The following is a 16,716-nucleotide window of genomic DNA, read 5'->3' as shown; positions in this document are numbered from 1 at the left end:
CACAGTACTTGGTCCCCATAAAATGTGTAGATCTCACACTTTGTAATGTCTCCCTTCCCTGTATCAGGTATGGTGCAGGCATGATCTACTACAAGCAAGAGCAGTACCACCTGGCCGAGTTGCACTTCAAGAGAGCACTCCTGATCAACCCATACAGCTCGGTGCTTCTCTGCCATATTGCAGTGGTAAGCCCTGTCAATGTCTGTGTTGCCTGTCTTTTGCTTTTTACCAGGGAAAGTTTAGGTGCGGCCCTTACACGGATATTTTTTAAAAATATTTCCTTCGGGAAAACAGGGTGCGGCCCGTACAAAGATGCGTTTATGCTCTATGTTTAATTTTGAGAGTCGAAAAATTTCCAGAAATTTTACTCCGCATAATAGGCTCACCTTGAACTTTGAGCCGGATTTTCTGAAAAAAAATGCGCCTATTATGCGAGTAAATATGGTAACAGTGGTATGTGGCACAGTGAGGTCATGTCATGATAGTTACGATACAGTAAAAGCTCGTTAATTCGAACTTCACGGGACCGGCAAAAAAGTTGAATTATCCGATGTTCGAATTATTGAATGGCCGTGAAAAAACCGGCAAGAACTATTTGCATTATGGTATATGTACCGTATTTACTTGCGCAACGAACCCACTCGCATAATGAACCCACCCACCCCCCGATTTTTTATTTTTGCTGGCTTCATACCCACTCATCCACAGTTTTATCTGGTTCCATCTTTTGTCCCCGTTTAGGACTTGCGCAGCCTCTAGCTATGCGGAGATGCTTTTTTTTTTTTTTTTGGCCACGTGCTGTGCGCCAAGCCGCCCAGGCGCGGCGGCGCGTAGTTCGAATTATCCGTAGCAGAACCGACTCGCTTTCGAATTAACGGGCTTTTTTATACATAGGTCTCTATGGAGCTTCACCGGACAAAGCAGTGTAGTTCGAATTATCCGAAATTCGAGTTATTGAGGTTCGAATTAACGAGCTTTCACTGTACTGGTATCCATACCATCTGAAAGTTGGAGTCAGCGCGATTTTATTTTATAGTGCTGTGTACGAATATGACCCCATTGTGTGCTGCTGCCGTTGGGTTTAGGCAGTTGCCAATAGTACATGACTGTTTGACTGCAAAGTGCTGGATTTTTTCATTTTGTCGCAATAGATTCACCTAGTGCATTTCTCTGACTTGACTTGTCGTCTGTGGCTGACTGCCAGTATATGCATGTGCCAGTGTTGGACCCCACTGATACCTCCTCCCTTCCACTCGTTTCTCTTTGCCCAGGTGCAGCACTCCCTGAAAAGGGCTGAGGAGGCCATTGTGACCCTGAACAGGGCCATCTCAATGGAGCGGCTCAACCCCCTGTGCAAGTTTCACCGAGCAACCATCTACTTTTCGGTGGAGCGCTATCAGGAGGCTCTCACGGAGCTGGATGAGCTCAAGCAGATCGTGCCTAAAGAGTCCCTCGTGTATTTCCTCAGCGGAAAGGTGCGTGTGTCTCTGGTGCTGTTTGATTGCGAAGCCAGAGTGGTTTCCCATTTTGAAACAAAGAGGAAGTGGCTGTGTCATTGTATGAATATATTCCTGCTGTATGTGTGGGTTAGCCCGTTGTGCTTTAAGCGGTGTGGGCCAGGCGCTATTATTTTTCTTTCCTTTTTACACGCCCACTCTAGTTTTTGTATGTGTGGGCTGGGCTGGGACACATTTTCTTGTTTCTTTTATGTATATGTGAGCAGCATGCTTAACATGGCTAGTAACGGTATTCAGGCTTCACCTTTGTGTTCAGCAGAACAAATTACCTGAGATTACAAGGATTGCAATGTGTATATAACAGTATAGAACACATATAACTATGTGTATATAACAATGTGTATACCGTATTTACTCGCATAATAGGCGCACTCGCATAATAGGCGCACCCCTAGTTTGAGCGCGAAAAATCAGATTTTTTTTATTTCCGCGCATAAAAGGCGCACCCCGAACTTGGCACTGTGATCAATACTGTATTTACACGATTGCAAGCCGACACCTCGCCACCCCCCGCTCCCCAATCTATATTTTAACAAAGTTTTTACTGAACTGACTATACTAGTCCTCACTAGTGCTGCTGCGAACAAACAGCACGTACGACATCGCGTAGAACAGCCGCACACAGTTTTCGGGGATGCTCACTTTAAACGTCTGTGTGGAAAGCTTCATCTCCAGCCAGAAACGTTCCCCACTTAGGCCCGCGAAAACCTTGGCGCTTGGAGTCGCGTACGAAAATTTAGGGACGCCGCAGTCGCAACTGCCGCCCTTCTCGGCCACGTCGTATTTTCCGACCTGCCGCACGCTAGCCGTGTTCGAGAGCAAACTCCCAGCCGTGTAGCTGTTAAGGTGCTTGGCCGTCGAGCTAAAACAGCAATGCTCCGCGGCAAAGCCATAAACCACGATGAACTATCGCGCTACCGCAGATCCCGGCACTTGACAGCAACAAAAAAACAAAAAAACAAAAAAAAAACGAGCTGGAGATGCTGATGGCGATATGGATAGCAAAAGCTCGCGGCGGAGGAAAACGTTGATGATGATGATAAGCTCTACCTCGGGCGCCCTCCGTGGGTGGCGTCTGGAAGCTCCTGTGCGCGTGTGTGGCCTCCACGATCAAGCGCCCCCGCTGCGCGCAGCCGGAGCCGATCGCAGAGGCCTCGGCGCGTGCATTCCGAAGGCTGTTCCCGCGTGGGTCGTGGAAAGTTTCGGTGCGGCCCTTACACGGATCTTTTTTTTATATATTTTCTTCGGGAAAACGGGGTGCAGCCCGTACACGAGTGCGTTTACGCGGTGTGTTCAATTTTGAGAGTCGAAAAATTTCCGGAAATTTTACCCCGCGTAATAGGCGCACCCCGAACTTTGAGCCGGATTTTCTGGAAAAAAAGTGCGCCTATTATGCGAGTAAATACGGTACAGTAAAAGCTCGTTATTTCGAATTCCATGGGGCCGCCAGGCCAGTTCGAATTAACCAGAATTCGAACTAATGAAAGTGAGCAAAAATGTACGCGTTTGAAGACCGGAGGGCATGGAAAACATTTATTTACCAAAACAATCTGTCATCTTCTTCTGCTTCTTTTCTCTGAGAGCCACAGTAGTCGCTCGGTCTTCCAGCGCGCGAATGCTACGTAGGGAGTCTTCTTCCCCCTCTTGAAAGCTGAAGAAGAGGCGCGCGACATTCAGCGCTCCCATAACTTCTGCCGCGGACGGACGCACGGGCTCTTGCTCCTCGTCGTCATCCTCGTCTTCTGCCCCTTCTGGGACAGACTGCTCCCCAACAACTTCAGCGACAAAGACATCATCACTTCGGACACCGCACACTGCTGCACCGCTGTCCACCTCGATGTAATTGGCAAAACTGACTTCCTGAAGTACGGCACGCACAGCCGCAGGCAGAGGCTCCTGACTTCCGTCATCGCCACTGTCTTGTATATCTTCGGCAGCAAAGCCACAGTGGTGGAAGCAGTTTGCAATTGTGGTCGGCGTGACCTGCTCCCATGCACGCACCAACATGTGCATTGCTGTGAGCAGTGTGATGGTGCTGCTTTTATCGTTCTCCATGCACAAAACCATGCGCTCGAGCATGTGGCACCTATAGAAACATTTAATGTTTCTAATGACGCCCTGGTCCATCGGCTGTAAGGCCGCAGTCGTGTTGGCAGGCAGAAAGACTAGCCTTGGGGCTTTCAGCTCGGCGTCGACTTTATGTGCCGAGCAGTTGTCCACGATGAGGAGAACTTGTCGTTTGGCTAGCTCCATCCTCCGGTCGAACCTGTGCAGCCATTTCTTGAACAAATCGCCCGTCATCCACGCCTTGCTGTTGGTGGCGTATTCAGTCGGCAGTGTTCGGATGTTCTTAAAACATCGAGGCTTATGTGCCTTCCCGATTATAAAAAGTGGGACCTTCTCCGTCCCGGTCATATTGGCAGCGACCAAAACAGTAATACGCTCTTTGCTGCGCTTGCCGCCAGCGCAACTGTCCCCTTTAAATGTTATAGTTCTGTGAGGCTGAAGCTTATAAAATAAAGCCGTCTCATCAGCATTAAATATATCTTGTGCCGAGTAGCTCTCTTAAGTACTGCTGCAGGGCACCGCTTCGCCACGTCGCACACGTTTCCGCGTCCATTTCTTTTGCTTCTCCGGACAACACCCGGAAGACAAGATTATTTCTGTCCCTAAAGCGGTGAAACCATCCTTCGGAGGCGACAAAATCTTGCACATTCATGCGCAGGGCGAAATCGGCCACCTTCGCCATAATAATTGGGCCGTTCAGTGGTATATCCGCGCTTCTCATTTCTTTCACCCACGTGATGACAGCAGTCTCAATTTCTGGATACTTGGCTAATCGGAGCCTTTTCCTGCTGCTGGCGAAATCTTCTGCTTCGTAGGCATCCTCGATAGCCTTTCGATTCCGGACGTACGTCGACAACGTGCTTGGCGGAATGCCGTGCTTCTTCGCGATTTCCACTTTGCTGGCCTTCCGTTCGTCCACTTCGCGTAAAATCGCAACTTTCTCCTTCACCGTCTTGGCGCAGTACTTCCCACGTGAACACATCTCGCGGACACAAACTCACTGCGAGCGACGTGCAAAACGAGGGCTAACGAGTTGCAACTACGCCGTTTCTCGAAGGAGCTGCTGCACAAAAGACTGGCTGGTACTTGTTCCAGCACAGTAGCGGCACCACGATGGTTGCACCATCTATCGTTCTGCCGTGAAAGCTTCCAACGATGGTTTCCAACAGCGACGCTTGGCGGCGCGCAGTTCGAATTATCGGTGGCGGCGCCAATTTTTGAATGAATTAACGAGCTGTTAAGCGCATAGACTTCTATGCACTGCGGGCCGGACCACGACGACTATTTCGAATTATCCAAAATTTCGAATTAACGAGTTGTGAATTAACGAGCTTTCACTGTATAAATGTGTGTATAACAATGTCTATATATCGACAGCTTACAGTTGCCAAGGCAGTGTGGGTCAATGTGTAATTGTGAGACCACAACACTCACTGATAAAACCATGTGGTTGTTGGTCAAACGAGTAAAGTTTAATTTTTGATATACCGTATAAACGCGTGTAAGGGCAGGACTTTTTTTTCTAGATTAGAGGGCCAATTTTCGGGGTGTGGTCTACACACATGATGTGTGAAAGAAAAATTTTTTCTAAAGTAAAAGCATCTTTCAGGGAATGAGCGCATTTATTCTATGTTCAATCGTCACTTACGGAGTCTTCCGACTCCAAGCTGGTGCTTTGCTCTGGTGCACGCTCATCCACAAGAAGTAGCGCAGCATGTCCGCTATCAACGCATAGCCGTTGTTCCGAGCTTCCATCACATAGCAGAGCAGCTGTTCTTCCAGTTTGGAAAACTTGCACGGCGTGCCTCGGAAAGCGCCCTTTTTGCAGCTTGTGTTCCTCAATGCATCGTTTTGTTGCACCATCGTCGGACCCAATTTTCGGCCACGTCGAATTTCCTGCCCGCTGCACACTTGTTGTGTTCGAGAGCAAACTCCCAGTAACTATTAATGTGCTTGCCCATTGTGCCAAAATTGCAATGCTCGGTGGCAGCACATGAAAGCCGCAGCTACAGTAAACTCACACACTACCGCAACTCCCGTGCCTTTGACAGCCATAAAAAGCTGGAGCTGGTGATACTGATGCCGACATGAATAGCGGAAGCTCATGGCGGTGGCAAAAGTTTACTATGATGATGATGAGCCGTGGCCATGGTGCCATTTGTGGGAGGCACCTGGAAATTCCTGTGCGCATGTCCGGCTTCCATGGTCAAGCGCGCTGTTGCTCACAACTGGAGCCGATCATGGAGGCCACGGCACATGCATTTAGAAGGCTATTCCCACCTGGGTTGTGGAAAGTTCGGGTGCGGCCCTTATACGGATCTTTTTTTCTTTTTAATGTTTCCTTCTGGAAAACAGGGTGCGGCCCTTAAACGCATTTTTACAGTAACAGAGGATCATCATAATCATCATCATCAGCCTGATTACTCCCACTGCAGGGAAAAGTTTGGGTCATGAAGTCAAATACAGATGCAAGCATTCCAGGTTCCAAAGATGACCCTAGTTCACAATATGACTGCCGTGGGAAAAGGCAGCATTCTTTGTAGTCCTATAGCGTCAGTACAATGAAGTGTGCCTTCAGCCTTTTCCGTGTAACAAGCATAGGTTAGGTCACTTTCGCTGCCCCATCTCGTTCATTGTGTGGCTCTTCCTAGCGTTGTTCAGATGTTATTTTAAGCGCTGCTGAAAGTTTTCAGTGTCCCTAGTGTAAACCAGGTGTGTTGCCCCTGAGTTTTCTGCCTCAGATGTGCTGCCTCTGGGTCAGCCAGTTTTTGTGCTCAGGAAACATTCCGCACTGTCCAAGCTTTTGTGTTATCTAGAGCCCATTTTTGGGCTAACCAAAGTACAAGTGCACTCGGAGAGCTCGGCACGTTTGCAGTGCAACAGAAAGGGCCTTTTTGGGAAGCTTGTATACAGCGCTGCGCTGATGTCTGTGAGGCCAACTGATAATGAGGCCAACTGCCTACCTGCTCTTGGATGGAAGACATACAAGTGCGCAGATGTGATGAAGCATGCGCTTGCACTCTTTCAGCTTGTAACATTTAATTTGGCTTCTAAAAGATCGATGGTCAGTGCATGTGGTGCAGGCGTAAACTGGCAAACACGCTGCAGCGCAGGATGACATTGTGTCTTTTCCTTTAGTTCTACTCAGGCGCGATAATATCTCTATTTTTGTGACTCACCATAAAAAGATTCACGGTGAACAGTGGCTGAAGGGGATGACAGGTACCGTTGCCAATCCATGAGAGTGCCGCTCCTTCCCTGCCACAAGGTGGTTTCTCAAAGCTGGAAAGCCTCACAGTTAAGTGTGCAAAAGCCAAGGTGATGTTGCACACCACTGGTGGATTTTATTGTTTTTATTTCTTTTCTTCATGTAACCAGCACCCGTTTCACTGTTTTCATGCGAAAAGCAAAAGCGGTGTCGATGTTCAGTGGGACCGCGACGAATACCGTGCAGTGTGCCGGGGCAGGTGGTTTCCTGGTGCCTGCATGTTCGTTGTAACCGAATTTTGTCTCCATGCACATTCGTTCCGAGATTCGGCTCCATAGACCTAACGTTGTGACTGTCATGACGTCTTTGTTTGTACTAAGCGAGTATTCATTATATGGGGGGCTGTTATAATAAGCGGTCTTAAGTGTATTGTGAATAAGCACGTGTGGTGAGATTCATGTGAGGTGGAAAAAAATGAATTCCATTTTCTATTCACAGGTTCACAAGAAGTTGGGTAACACGCACCTCGCCTTAATGAACTTTTCGTGGGCCATGGACCTGGACCCCAAAGGTGCCAACAACCAGATCAAGGAGTCTATTGACAAACGCTTCAGCCACGATGAAGAGGACATAGCTGCCGTTCAGCAACTTTGTTAGTAATACCTTCTGCTCTTTTTATGTCTTTCGTAACGATCATAGTTTGTCCAGGGAATAGTACAGCCAAGAGGGCCATTGTAGGGTCATTGTGCATTGAGTGATATTTTGTGACAGCAACCATCACATGTTGTAATTTGCAGTAGTAAATACAGTTAAAAATCATTTGTCTTTTTAATGATTAGAAGCACTTATTAGGGGTTATTGAAGCAAAAAGCCAGTGAAATCATGTGCTAGTCGTGAAACTAGAGATCCTTTCATTTGAACACATTTGCCAACTATAATAGGCACACAGAATAACAGATGCAGTGTGGGATAACAAAAAAAAGTGCTTGCTTACGTCACCTCCCCCCTCTCCCATGTTTGTGATCACCTTAGGAGCTTGAAAAGGCATTAGGTATGAGTGGAAAGGAATTATTTGAGTAGATGTCATCACACCATTTTTTTATTTTTCTGTTTCAGCGGTAGATGACTCTGGCAGTGTTGAGTCCGGTCCCATAGACCCAGAGTCTTCGCATGGCAGTTCTGTTGCAGACTTCAATGACATGCAGCTTCAGTCGATGGAGAGTGACGAAGGATTCTAGTGCCATGTGCGAGACAGCGGGAACGAACATTATTTCGCACAGTGCTTCTTTACAGCGTTCACAAAAGACATTAGAGTGAAATTTGTGTGGAAGGGTTGACATGCAGTTTTACCAAGAAGTGCTTGCACTGGACTTTGTGTTTCTTGAAATGGGCTCTGTGCTGATAATTCAGCCTGAGAGTCCGAAAGCAGTTTCTTTTTTTTTCATTTGGTCACGGTTCTGTTTTAATTAAGCTGTTTCAGTGACATTTTTTTATTGTGTATGTGTGTACATGTGTGTACATTTGCAGCGTCGGATGCTGCCCGGCTCTGCTGGAGAGTCATGGATCCAGAGATTTTGCTCATTGCCATACTATCAGTGCTTGCTGTGTAGGCAGTGTCATGCAAGTCATGCCAGCACAATGCATAAGAAGCCTATTGATGCATTTTTTGATGATGCTGTGGATGGAAAGAGGGAAGGCAAGGGAAATAAAGGTGCAGAAGCTATTGCAACCTTCACAGGCATGTTGGCATCCAAATGAAATGAAAAGCAACAGTGTCACCTTCGTCACAGCTAGTGTATTTACAACTGAAGTTTTTCTTCTATAGTCAGTCGTAGTTTTCTTTTCATAAATTTTTTCTGCCTATTCTATGAAATGGTGTTTCTGAAAGACGTGGGGCCTTTTTGGCTGTTTCTGCTGCATACAATTATTGCTACCTCTTTTGGATTGCTTGTATTACTGCTGTGCCACGGCAAGAGTGGCATACCATTTTTTTTTATTTGGTTCAATACACCGAGTTAGGCAACACTACAGCAGTCGCATTTTTTTGTGCTTTCACTGCATGCGGTTTCAGTGGCGGCAAAAATAATTGTCAGCATGATGCTTCACCACATAGCAACGAAGTGTGCCAATGTAGTGTGCTCCGTGTTTTTTTTTTTTTTTTCCCAGCTTTCATCACTACAGCACTAATCTCATCTCCACATTTGAACGGTGGCAGTTTACATGTAAATGACTGTGTAATGGTGGCACATCAAGTGGAACCAGAGTCGAGAATGTGCAGACTTTTGAACAAACTTGCATTTGTGCACCCTGACTGACAGCAAAGCACAGCAACCGTAAATGTAATAGTGGGTCTTTCTGTTGCAGTCATTTGAAAGTGGCACTGTTGGGAGGTGCAAAAGGTGCCTGGGAATATATATATATATATATATATACATTTTTTTTTATATGGGGCAGTTGGTCTTATAAAAAACCAGATCCTGATTATTGTGTGGTGTGACTCTCACAACCACTTGTTCTTTTCCTTTTTACTCCAAGTGTCCTGCAGATGTTATTGGGATGTAACGGAGACGACTGTTGTGTGCCATTTACAAACAGCTCTTGAAGGGCCATTTTGCACTTCAGTGAAAGCTCAAATGTTTGGGGCTTCAGTGACCAGAATAAATTCTCTTGCGTTGAGAGCCTAAGACCATTGAGCTGCAGGTCATCAGAACGGCAGTTAGCATTACCATTAGTCCAAATGCATTGATTGGTCCTTGTCACTGTTGCAAAAACCCACATGGTTGCTACTTCTGCTCCCCCTCCCTCATTTTTCCCTTTTGTTTGTTTGTTTTAGGAAGGATATTTTTGTTTGTTTTAGGAAGGATATGATTATAAGCTGGAGAAAAAAAAAAACGCAACAGCAGCCATGCCCAGCCTTACAGAGCATGAGACGTTAAATTTCCTTTTTTCACACTCATGCTCACCAGTAATAAAAGTCCCAGCATTTAAGTTTGAAATAAGAAAAGCCTATGTTCCCATATTTGCGCATCAATTTATCGTGAAGAAATAAGTTCACAGACCCCTGGGCAATACCTGTGCTGTTATTTTGTGAGTGTGCTATCAGGTGACCCTTTATTTAATAATTGCTTGGCACGAGAAGTTCAAGTTCAACTTTATTTCCTCGTTTTACTGAAAGTTTGTATTTAAATTTGTGTCAGCACTGATAGCAGGCTGTCATGCTGTCACCTGTAAGGACTATTAAGTTCTACTCCTTTTGTTTGCCATTGGCTGGCAAACAAATGCCAGTTTTTATTGAGAACCACATGCTACCAGGTCCTTGAGTTGTCCTTTATGTAGAGGCAAGTTTAGGACTGGAGGAATAGTGCAGAAAGGAGAGTCACCTGGAATTCCGCAGCACTTTGTATTGTAGTCAGACTGAATGCAGTTGCTTACTGTCAATGCAGCGTGTTTCCAGCTACTTCGCAAGAGTGGGCACTGTCTTATTCATGATAGCATAGCATTCTCAGCATTACTGTGCATACTGCATGCATATTGATGTGTGATTCTCTGTCGTATGCTGCAAACAGTGCTAAAGAATTGAAGAAAATACCTTTGTTCTGTGCATTCACCAGCACACAGTGGGACCTAGCTCTGCTGCCTGTTCTCTTGATTGCAACTAGTCTTGCATTGTGAAAAGAAAAAGAAGATAGATGAAACATTTTTGTATGTTTGTAGAGTTGTCATTTTTTGAATCAAAGGAACTGTGGGCATGCTGTAAGGCTGTGTAAAATGTATGTTCCTGTTCCAGTATGAGCAAGAAGGCATTTTGAAATTGGGTTTTCTCTCCATGATGCAAAAGTCATTCTTGGATGGCAGAGGCAGAGCAATGATTGTACAGCATGTGTTCAGGTGGCAGAATGTGCCCCCCCCCCCCCCCCCCCTTCCTCCCCCACTGCCGTCTTGGGCTGAGATGCAGGGCGGAGTTAGTATTTACATAGGAAATATTGTATAGCTCGATGTAAATATATTTTTGGAGGTCCTCATTTTTGTTAATTTTTGTTTGTTATTTGTTGGGGACTTTTGCCCATTGTGTGGGTGACCTAGGCTTTTTTTTTTTATGATCTGTCACATTTTGTGCACACATACTGTTCAGCTTTTAGGATGTTCTTTTCAATCTCCCCTTTTTTTGCCTCAGTGTTTTCTTTGTTTTACTAAGGATACAAAGTCATTCGGATTTCATCTAAATATGTTTGCTAGAATGCATATATTTTCATGTGTATATATGCTGAATAAAAAGCTGCAGTAAAACCGAACATTTTGTGCCACTGTTTTTCTGTGAGGTATTGTGACAGATGACAAAGGTTGTGCTGCTTGTGATGTGGAGTGCTACTGAAGCCAGTGGAAAAGGCAACTGCTTAGTATATGTTCTTGGTTTGTCGATTCCTTACTCGTCATTGGAACCCGTATACTTTTGCAGGCTTCATCATGAGCTTTGTCGTCCCGCAACTGCTGTCTATAACTGGCTTCGCCAGCAGCCAGACATGTAATGACTGACGTATTACATAGGAGCTGTTATACACATTGGTCATTTAAAACTGATCAGTGCTTGCCTGTCTTCTTCTGAGCGAACACAGTCAAGAAATGTAGGTACAAGCCAAACTGCATTTTTGATGTGCAAGCCAGGTAGCATTAAACAACCCAGAATACGTTTTTTTGTGACAATTTGCAATGAAGCTAACGAGGAGTGGTAAGTATGCACATCATCATCATCATCAGCCTGACTACACCCACTGCAGAGCAGAGGCCTTTCCCATGTCTCTCCAATTAACCCTGTTCTTTGCCAATTGCCGCCACTGTATCCCCGCAAACTTCTTAATCTCGTCCGCCCACCTAACTTTCTGCCGTCCCCTGCTACGTTGGCTTTCTCTTGGAATCCACTCCGTTACCCTTAAGGACCAGCGGTTATCACAAAGAAATAAAATTTGATTTTGGAATATAGTAGTGTACTTCCCTAACACTGACCTCTGTTACTGTTTTGCCTCTCAGTAGAGGCTTGTGCTTTAATATTGTGACAGAATAGCAACAGAAAGTGGCACACTAGATATTTTTGGTGTGCTATTGACTGGCTTCTGCTAGTTTCTTCAAGCATAGTTAAGCTGTGTAATGCGAATGAAATGAAGTAGCGAAAAGTAGCGGCCTGGCTGGTGCACTGTTCTCACCTTGGTGCAATAGCTTCAAATCGCTTAAGCTTTGAGAACAATTTTGGTGTTAGCGAAGCGCGTAGCAAGCAACATGTTGCTTCTTTAAGCTGCTAGTGATTAGTGACAGCAATAACTACCGAACCACCTCTTCCCCCAAGGCAATCCCCCAGACCACATGACCCGCATAGTAGCATCCTTGGTGGTTGGCTGAACGCCAGTTAGGCTGAAGTGGACGAAATCCCTCGTCCAGCTATCACATTCACAGTGTGCAGATGTCGTGCAGTACTGCATCTCTAAACTCTGGAACATGAAGTGGGAAGTCTACTGTGCAGGTAGAGCAGCAATTCAAAGAGCAGCACAGACACCACTGGTGACACACCACTCTACTTTCAAAGCCACCGTCATGCCTAGCGAACCGCGTGGTGTCGTCAGCGGCGGTACTCTGCGCTAGACACAGCGGTACCCGATTTCATTTCATTTCATTTCATTTCATTTTAATACCTTAAAGACCCACTGGGGGTATTACATAAGGGGTGGGTACATACAGTCACATGAACAAGTGTTATGTTGAAAAATGGTTGGTAACAGCTTCGGCGACCTTCATCGGAACAAGCCGGTCGAAGAGGTCGCGATCCTCGGTTACCTGCAAAGCCCTGCCGTTCGGAGACAGCTTGCCAGCACCGTGGTTGCATCACGCCGATAGTAACGCTGATAAAAATTGTGATGCGGCGTTTAAAAGGCAGAGCACGTTCAGACTAACAGCTGGAACCGCAGTACTCAAAACGGTGTAGCGACCTGCAGCTGGCCCATCGCGGCCATACCCCCTCTTATACAGCAAGATCTTTCCGCAACAGATAGACCCCATGTGCAAACACTGCTCAACTCCAGCCACTCTCATACACATGGTGTGGACTTGTACACATTACAACACAAACAACCCAAACATCCCAGAGACGTGGGAGTCTCTCCTGCGTACTTCCGAGCCGGCAGACCAACGCCGGCTTATCCAGCGCGCGGTGGAGGCCGCGACATCCCAAGGGATCCCCGCCGACCTCCTCTAAGCCAGCGCAACCGGTCCTTAGACTGGTCCCCTGTTTTGGGAGTAATAAAAGAGATCACCACCACCAACAACGAACAACTGCAACTGATATTTTTTCTGTGCTAGCTGACGGCAGCCGTGGCTGTGCACCGGGCTATGGAGTTCCGTTTGGTCTTTGCACTTGGGAGCCTCATCTGCGCCTACGCTGTGTTGCTAATGCTGTTGATGTTGAGAGGGTGATAAATGAGTTGTACACCTTTGCGGAGAATGCCAGGAATCGTCTCACCGGTGTGGAAAAACAAAAATTACCGACGATTACGTTACTTCCTAATGCGAAATTTGAGCGCAGCAAATAAGCTGTTTCACCTTTTCGATAGATTGAGGCAAAGAAATCGAGCAACACATGTATGCGCTATCACAGAATTTTTTTTTTATTTTTCACACGTATTCCTTTAACAAAGACTCCACTAACAGTTCTTGACAGTCATGAAGGAAGCTTTGTGGTCGGAGAAATAGAGCGATATATGTTCGAATTGGTACACCAATGCTTGATTCTCAAAGACGAGATCTATACAAGTGCCTCGCGAGGTTGTCACAGCCGTGGGACGCGGAACGGGATGTTCTCCCGCATAAGTGTTAGAAAATTGCTGTTTGTCTTTATGTCAACATTAAAGTCCCCCACTACTAACATCGGTGTGGATCGATGGACGGTTAATGCGAGTTGCAGGAAGTGCACGACGTCTTTCGTGAGTGCGGTAGGGGTGAAGTAGGCAGCTACTACCAGCAAGCCGTTGGGCAACTTTGCGGCGCACAGTTCGCCAACTTCATGTGACGTGCCAAACATTTCGACTGGTATTGCAGAGAGACCTGTGCGCAAGTAGATAGCGACTCCCGCCGCTCTGTTGTGGTCTCTGCGAGCACCACAGCAGTATAGGAAATCTATGATTTCGAGAGGCTCTTCGGGATCCATCCAGGTTTCAGCAAAGCAAAGTAGAGAGGAATGGCGCAGAATGTGATCGTGGTGTACGTCCTTGGCATGTGCGGCAAGGGAGCGTACGTTAAGAATGTGGTTGTGAATGATGAATGAAGTGCTGCCAGCGAATGACGCGTCCATTGGCTGTCTGCGTGTGTTACTGATGTGTGGTTAACATGTTAAGCTTCGCCTGTAAGAGTGGAACGCGACAGCGTCTTGCAACGCTGCCAGGGAGTCCACAGAACGCCATCGCCAATTCGGCTGTACGCCTTGCTGGACGGTAAATTTATTTTTTGAGCAAAGGAAATGTATCTCTCTCGCATATCTGGGTGGACACCTGCACCTCGCCGTAAGGGAAAGGGGGAAGATGGGAGTGAACGAAGACGCCGTATTAGCTAGACGCGCCTTTGTTCATTCCAAACCATTCAGCTGGCATTACGGAGTGGCTAGCGTGCTCGTATCGCACTCCGGAGACTCTGGTTCGATTCCCCAACTCGACCAATTTCGTTCTCGGTTTTATTGATTTATGCGGTCTAACTAGAAAGGTTAATTAGGCTATTTCATATTTATATTATTGTATTTCTATCCATCGTGTTCTGTCATTCACCTGTCAATTGTTGGAACTGTCTAGGATGTTCGACACAATGTATATGAAACGAGCAACGTCGTTCTGAGTGGGGAAGTGCGTGGTGGTGGAGGGAACGCGGCTTCGTACTTATCTGTTTTTTTTTCAGCAGCGTCACTTTCCGCGGACGCTGTTGTCGCTGCGGCGCGCGTCTTTCTTTTCTTTTCTTCTGACCTCTTCATTCTCCTCTATATTAATTAGGCTAATTGATTAATTAAGCAATTAACTAAACTCAGTCCAACTTAGTTGCAGCATCACTATACGATCCCTTTGATTGGTTGCATGGTTACTAGCCAAAGTACAATTGGCCCCATTTGAAATTCGCGCACTGTGACGTCACGAGCATTTCGACCAATTGGAAAGCGTGACATTGGGGGCGGAGCTGGTTACGAGGCCGACGACGACGCGAAACCCAGGAACGGACGCCAAAGAGCTGCGCTCTAAAATGAATGCAGATACAACCGCGAAACGAACTACGGCAGAAGTGGGTTCCCCTGCGCGGTCCTCCAAACTCACCTGGATCGCTTGTATAACTTGTCCTCCTTGGGCATGCATCGTAAACTTATGAAGACGTAGGTGGTCTTTATTATTGCACAACTGTAGAGCTGTTGTCAATCCCACATGAGTGTTGTGAGTATATACACAGACCAAACGGGGTCTGGGAGCAAGTACAAACTGCTACATCTCGTCTTACCTCCTTTATCACAACCACTCTACCTTGGCCCTGCCACTGTGCTCAACACAGAGGGCGGGAAAGGCCAGTCTCATATACTGCCTGTGGGAATGCCCCCAACCCGTGGTAGTACCCCCATACCCAACCCATCCCCATCCACACATGGGAAGCCCAGGCCCGTGGACTCTTGGACAAGTAGGAGCCCACACTTGAGGACATTCTTTTATTTTTTGCTGAAAAATATTTCTCTATAAAACCAGAATTTAGATTTGTAAGGAAGTTGATGAGTGTCTTTGCTTGTGCATTGGAAAGTTTGCGTTTTTTTTGTCTTCTGGTTTTCGTCGCTGATATTAGTCTATATATCATCTCTGCCCTTTCCAATAAAATCTTAGTTAAGACTCGGGGCTTGTCCCGTCTTCGAGGCGAAAAGCAGAAGACTACGATGTCAGTGTACATCAAAGTTCCCCAGGTGATCGAAATTATTCCGGAGCCCTCCACTATGGCACCTCTTTCTCTCTTCCTTCTTTCACTCCCTCCTTGATCCCTTCCCCCACGACAAGAATGAGGTGTCCGCCGAGATTTCAGACTGTTGTGCTTTTTCCTTAAAAACAATTTTTCTTTTCTTCAACTTAAGACTCGTCCGTCGTTCCTTTTGTACTGTTTTCCCGTCGAAAATGAACCATAACCAAATCGGCCAAATGCTTGTTCTGCTGCTGTATTATATCCAGTTGTGTCCCCTTGTGTCCTTGGACACAAAGGTGTTGCCGTGAAAGCCTGGAGCGCCAGACTAGAAAACATTTATGCATTAAAACTATGAGGAAATATTAAAAAAAAAATCTAACAAGGAAATGGGTCAGTAGTCTTGTGAAGCTTTCCTAAGAAAATGCAGGAACAAATCGTAGGTTGCACAATAGTACGAGGTTGGATCGGGCATACCTGGTATGACTACGTCATGGTGGCTGTGGGATAAGGGGAAAGGGGGGAGTAGGAACGGGTGTTGAAAGTACGTTATCTTCCTTTGCACTTTATGTACCGCGACGCGAACTTCGCCTACCTTTGGCGGGTAGGTGGGGTGGGGCGGTGTGGTTATTCGGAAAGGAAAGGCTCAGTTTTGTCAGACTCTGTCTGCACCAGAACAACGGTGTGAAAGGGAAGGGATGGACCATGGGAAAGGGGGTGAAAGTGGAGAGAGAGAGAGAGAAATAGCCGCCATAGTGGAGGGCTCCTGAACCGTTGGTGCCTACGACGAACGAACGAGGACAGGCTTCTCCGCACCAAGGTTGTGCCAGTGGCAAAGCCAGCTTTACAGACGGTGCAGTCGATTTGACGTGTGAAGTCTGGTCTTTATTATAAAGAGATAGGAAGCTAAAATTATGTGTAAACATGTTAAACTGACTTCCAAAAAATTCGGGTGCATGTGCAGCCACTTTTTTG

General features: G+C 46.4%; 1 protein-coding gene across 1 annotated transcript in view; it reads left to right on the top strand.

Moving 5' to 3' along the window:
• The window catches only part of Cdc27 (cell division cycle protein 27), a 29,550-nt gene extending 18,466 nt beyond the window's left edge, over positions 1-11,084 (top strand). The window contains exons 13-16 of the mRNA XM_089543449.1: positions 68-185; positions 1,272-1,475; positions 7,291-7,444; positions 7,909-11,084. Coding sequence (XP_089399575.1) covers positions 68-185; positions 1,272-1,475; positions 7,291-7,444; positions 7,909-8,030 — 598 coding nt within the window. The 3' untranslated portion in view covers positions 8,031-11,084. The remainder of the gene's footprint in view (positions 1-67; positions 186-1,271; positions 1,476-7,290; positions 7,445-7,908) is intronic.
• Positions 11,085-16,716: the final 5,632 nt, after the last annotated feature.

Source organism: Amblyomma mixtum, chromosome 5 (genome assembly GCF_055824585.1).
Source record: "Amblyomma mixtum isolate Tamu chromosome 5, ASM5582458v1, whole genome shotgun sequence".
Lineage (NCBI taxonomy): Eukaryota > Metazoa > Arthropoda > Arachnida > Ixodida > Ixodidae > Amblyomma > Amblyomma mixtum.
The sequence above is the reverse complement of the archived record's forward strand: the minus strand, read 5'-3'. Positions and strand labels throughout refer to the sequence as shown.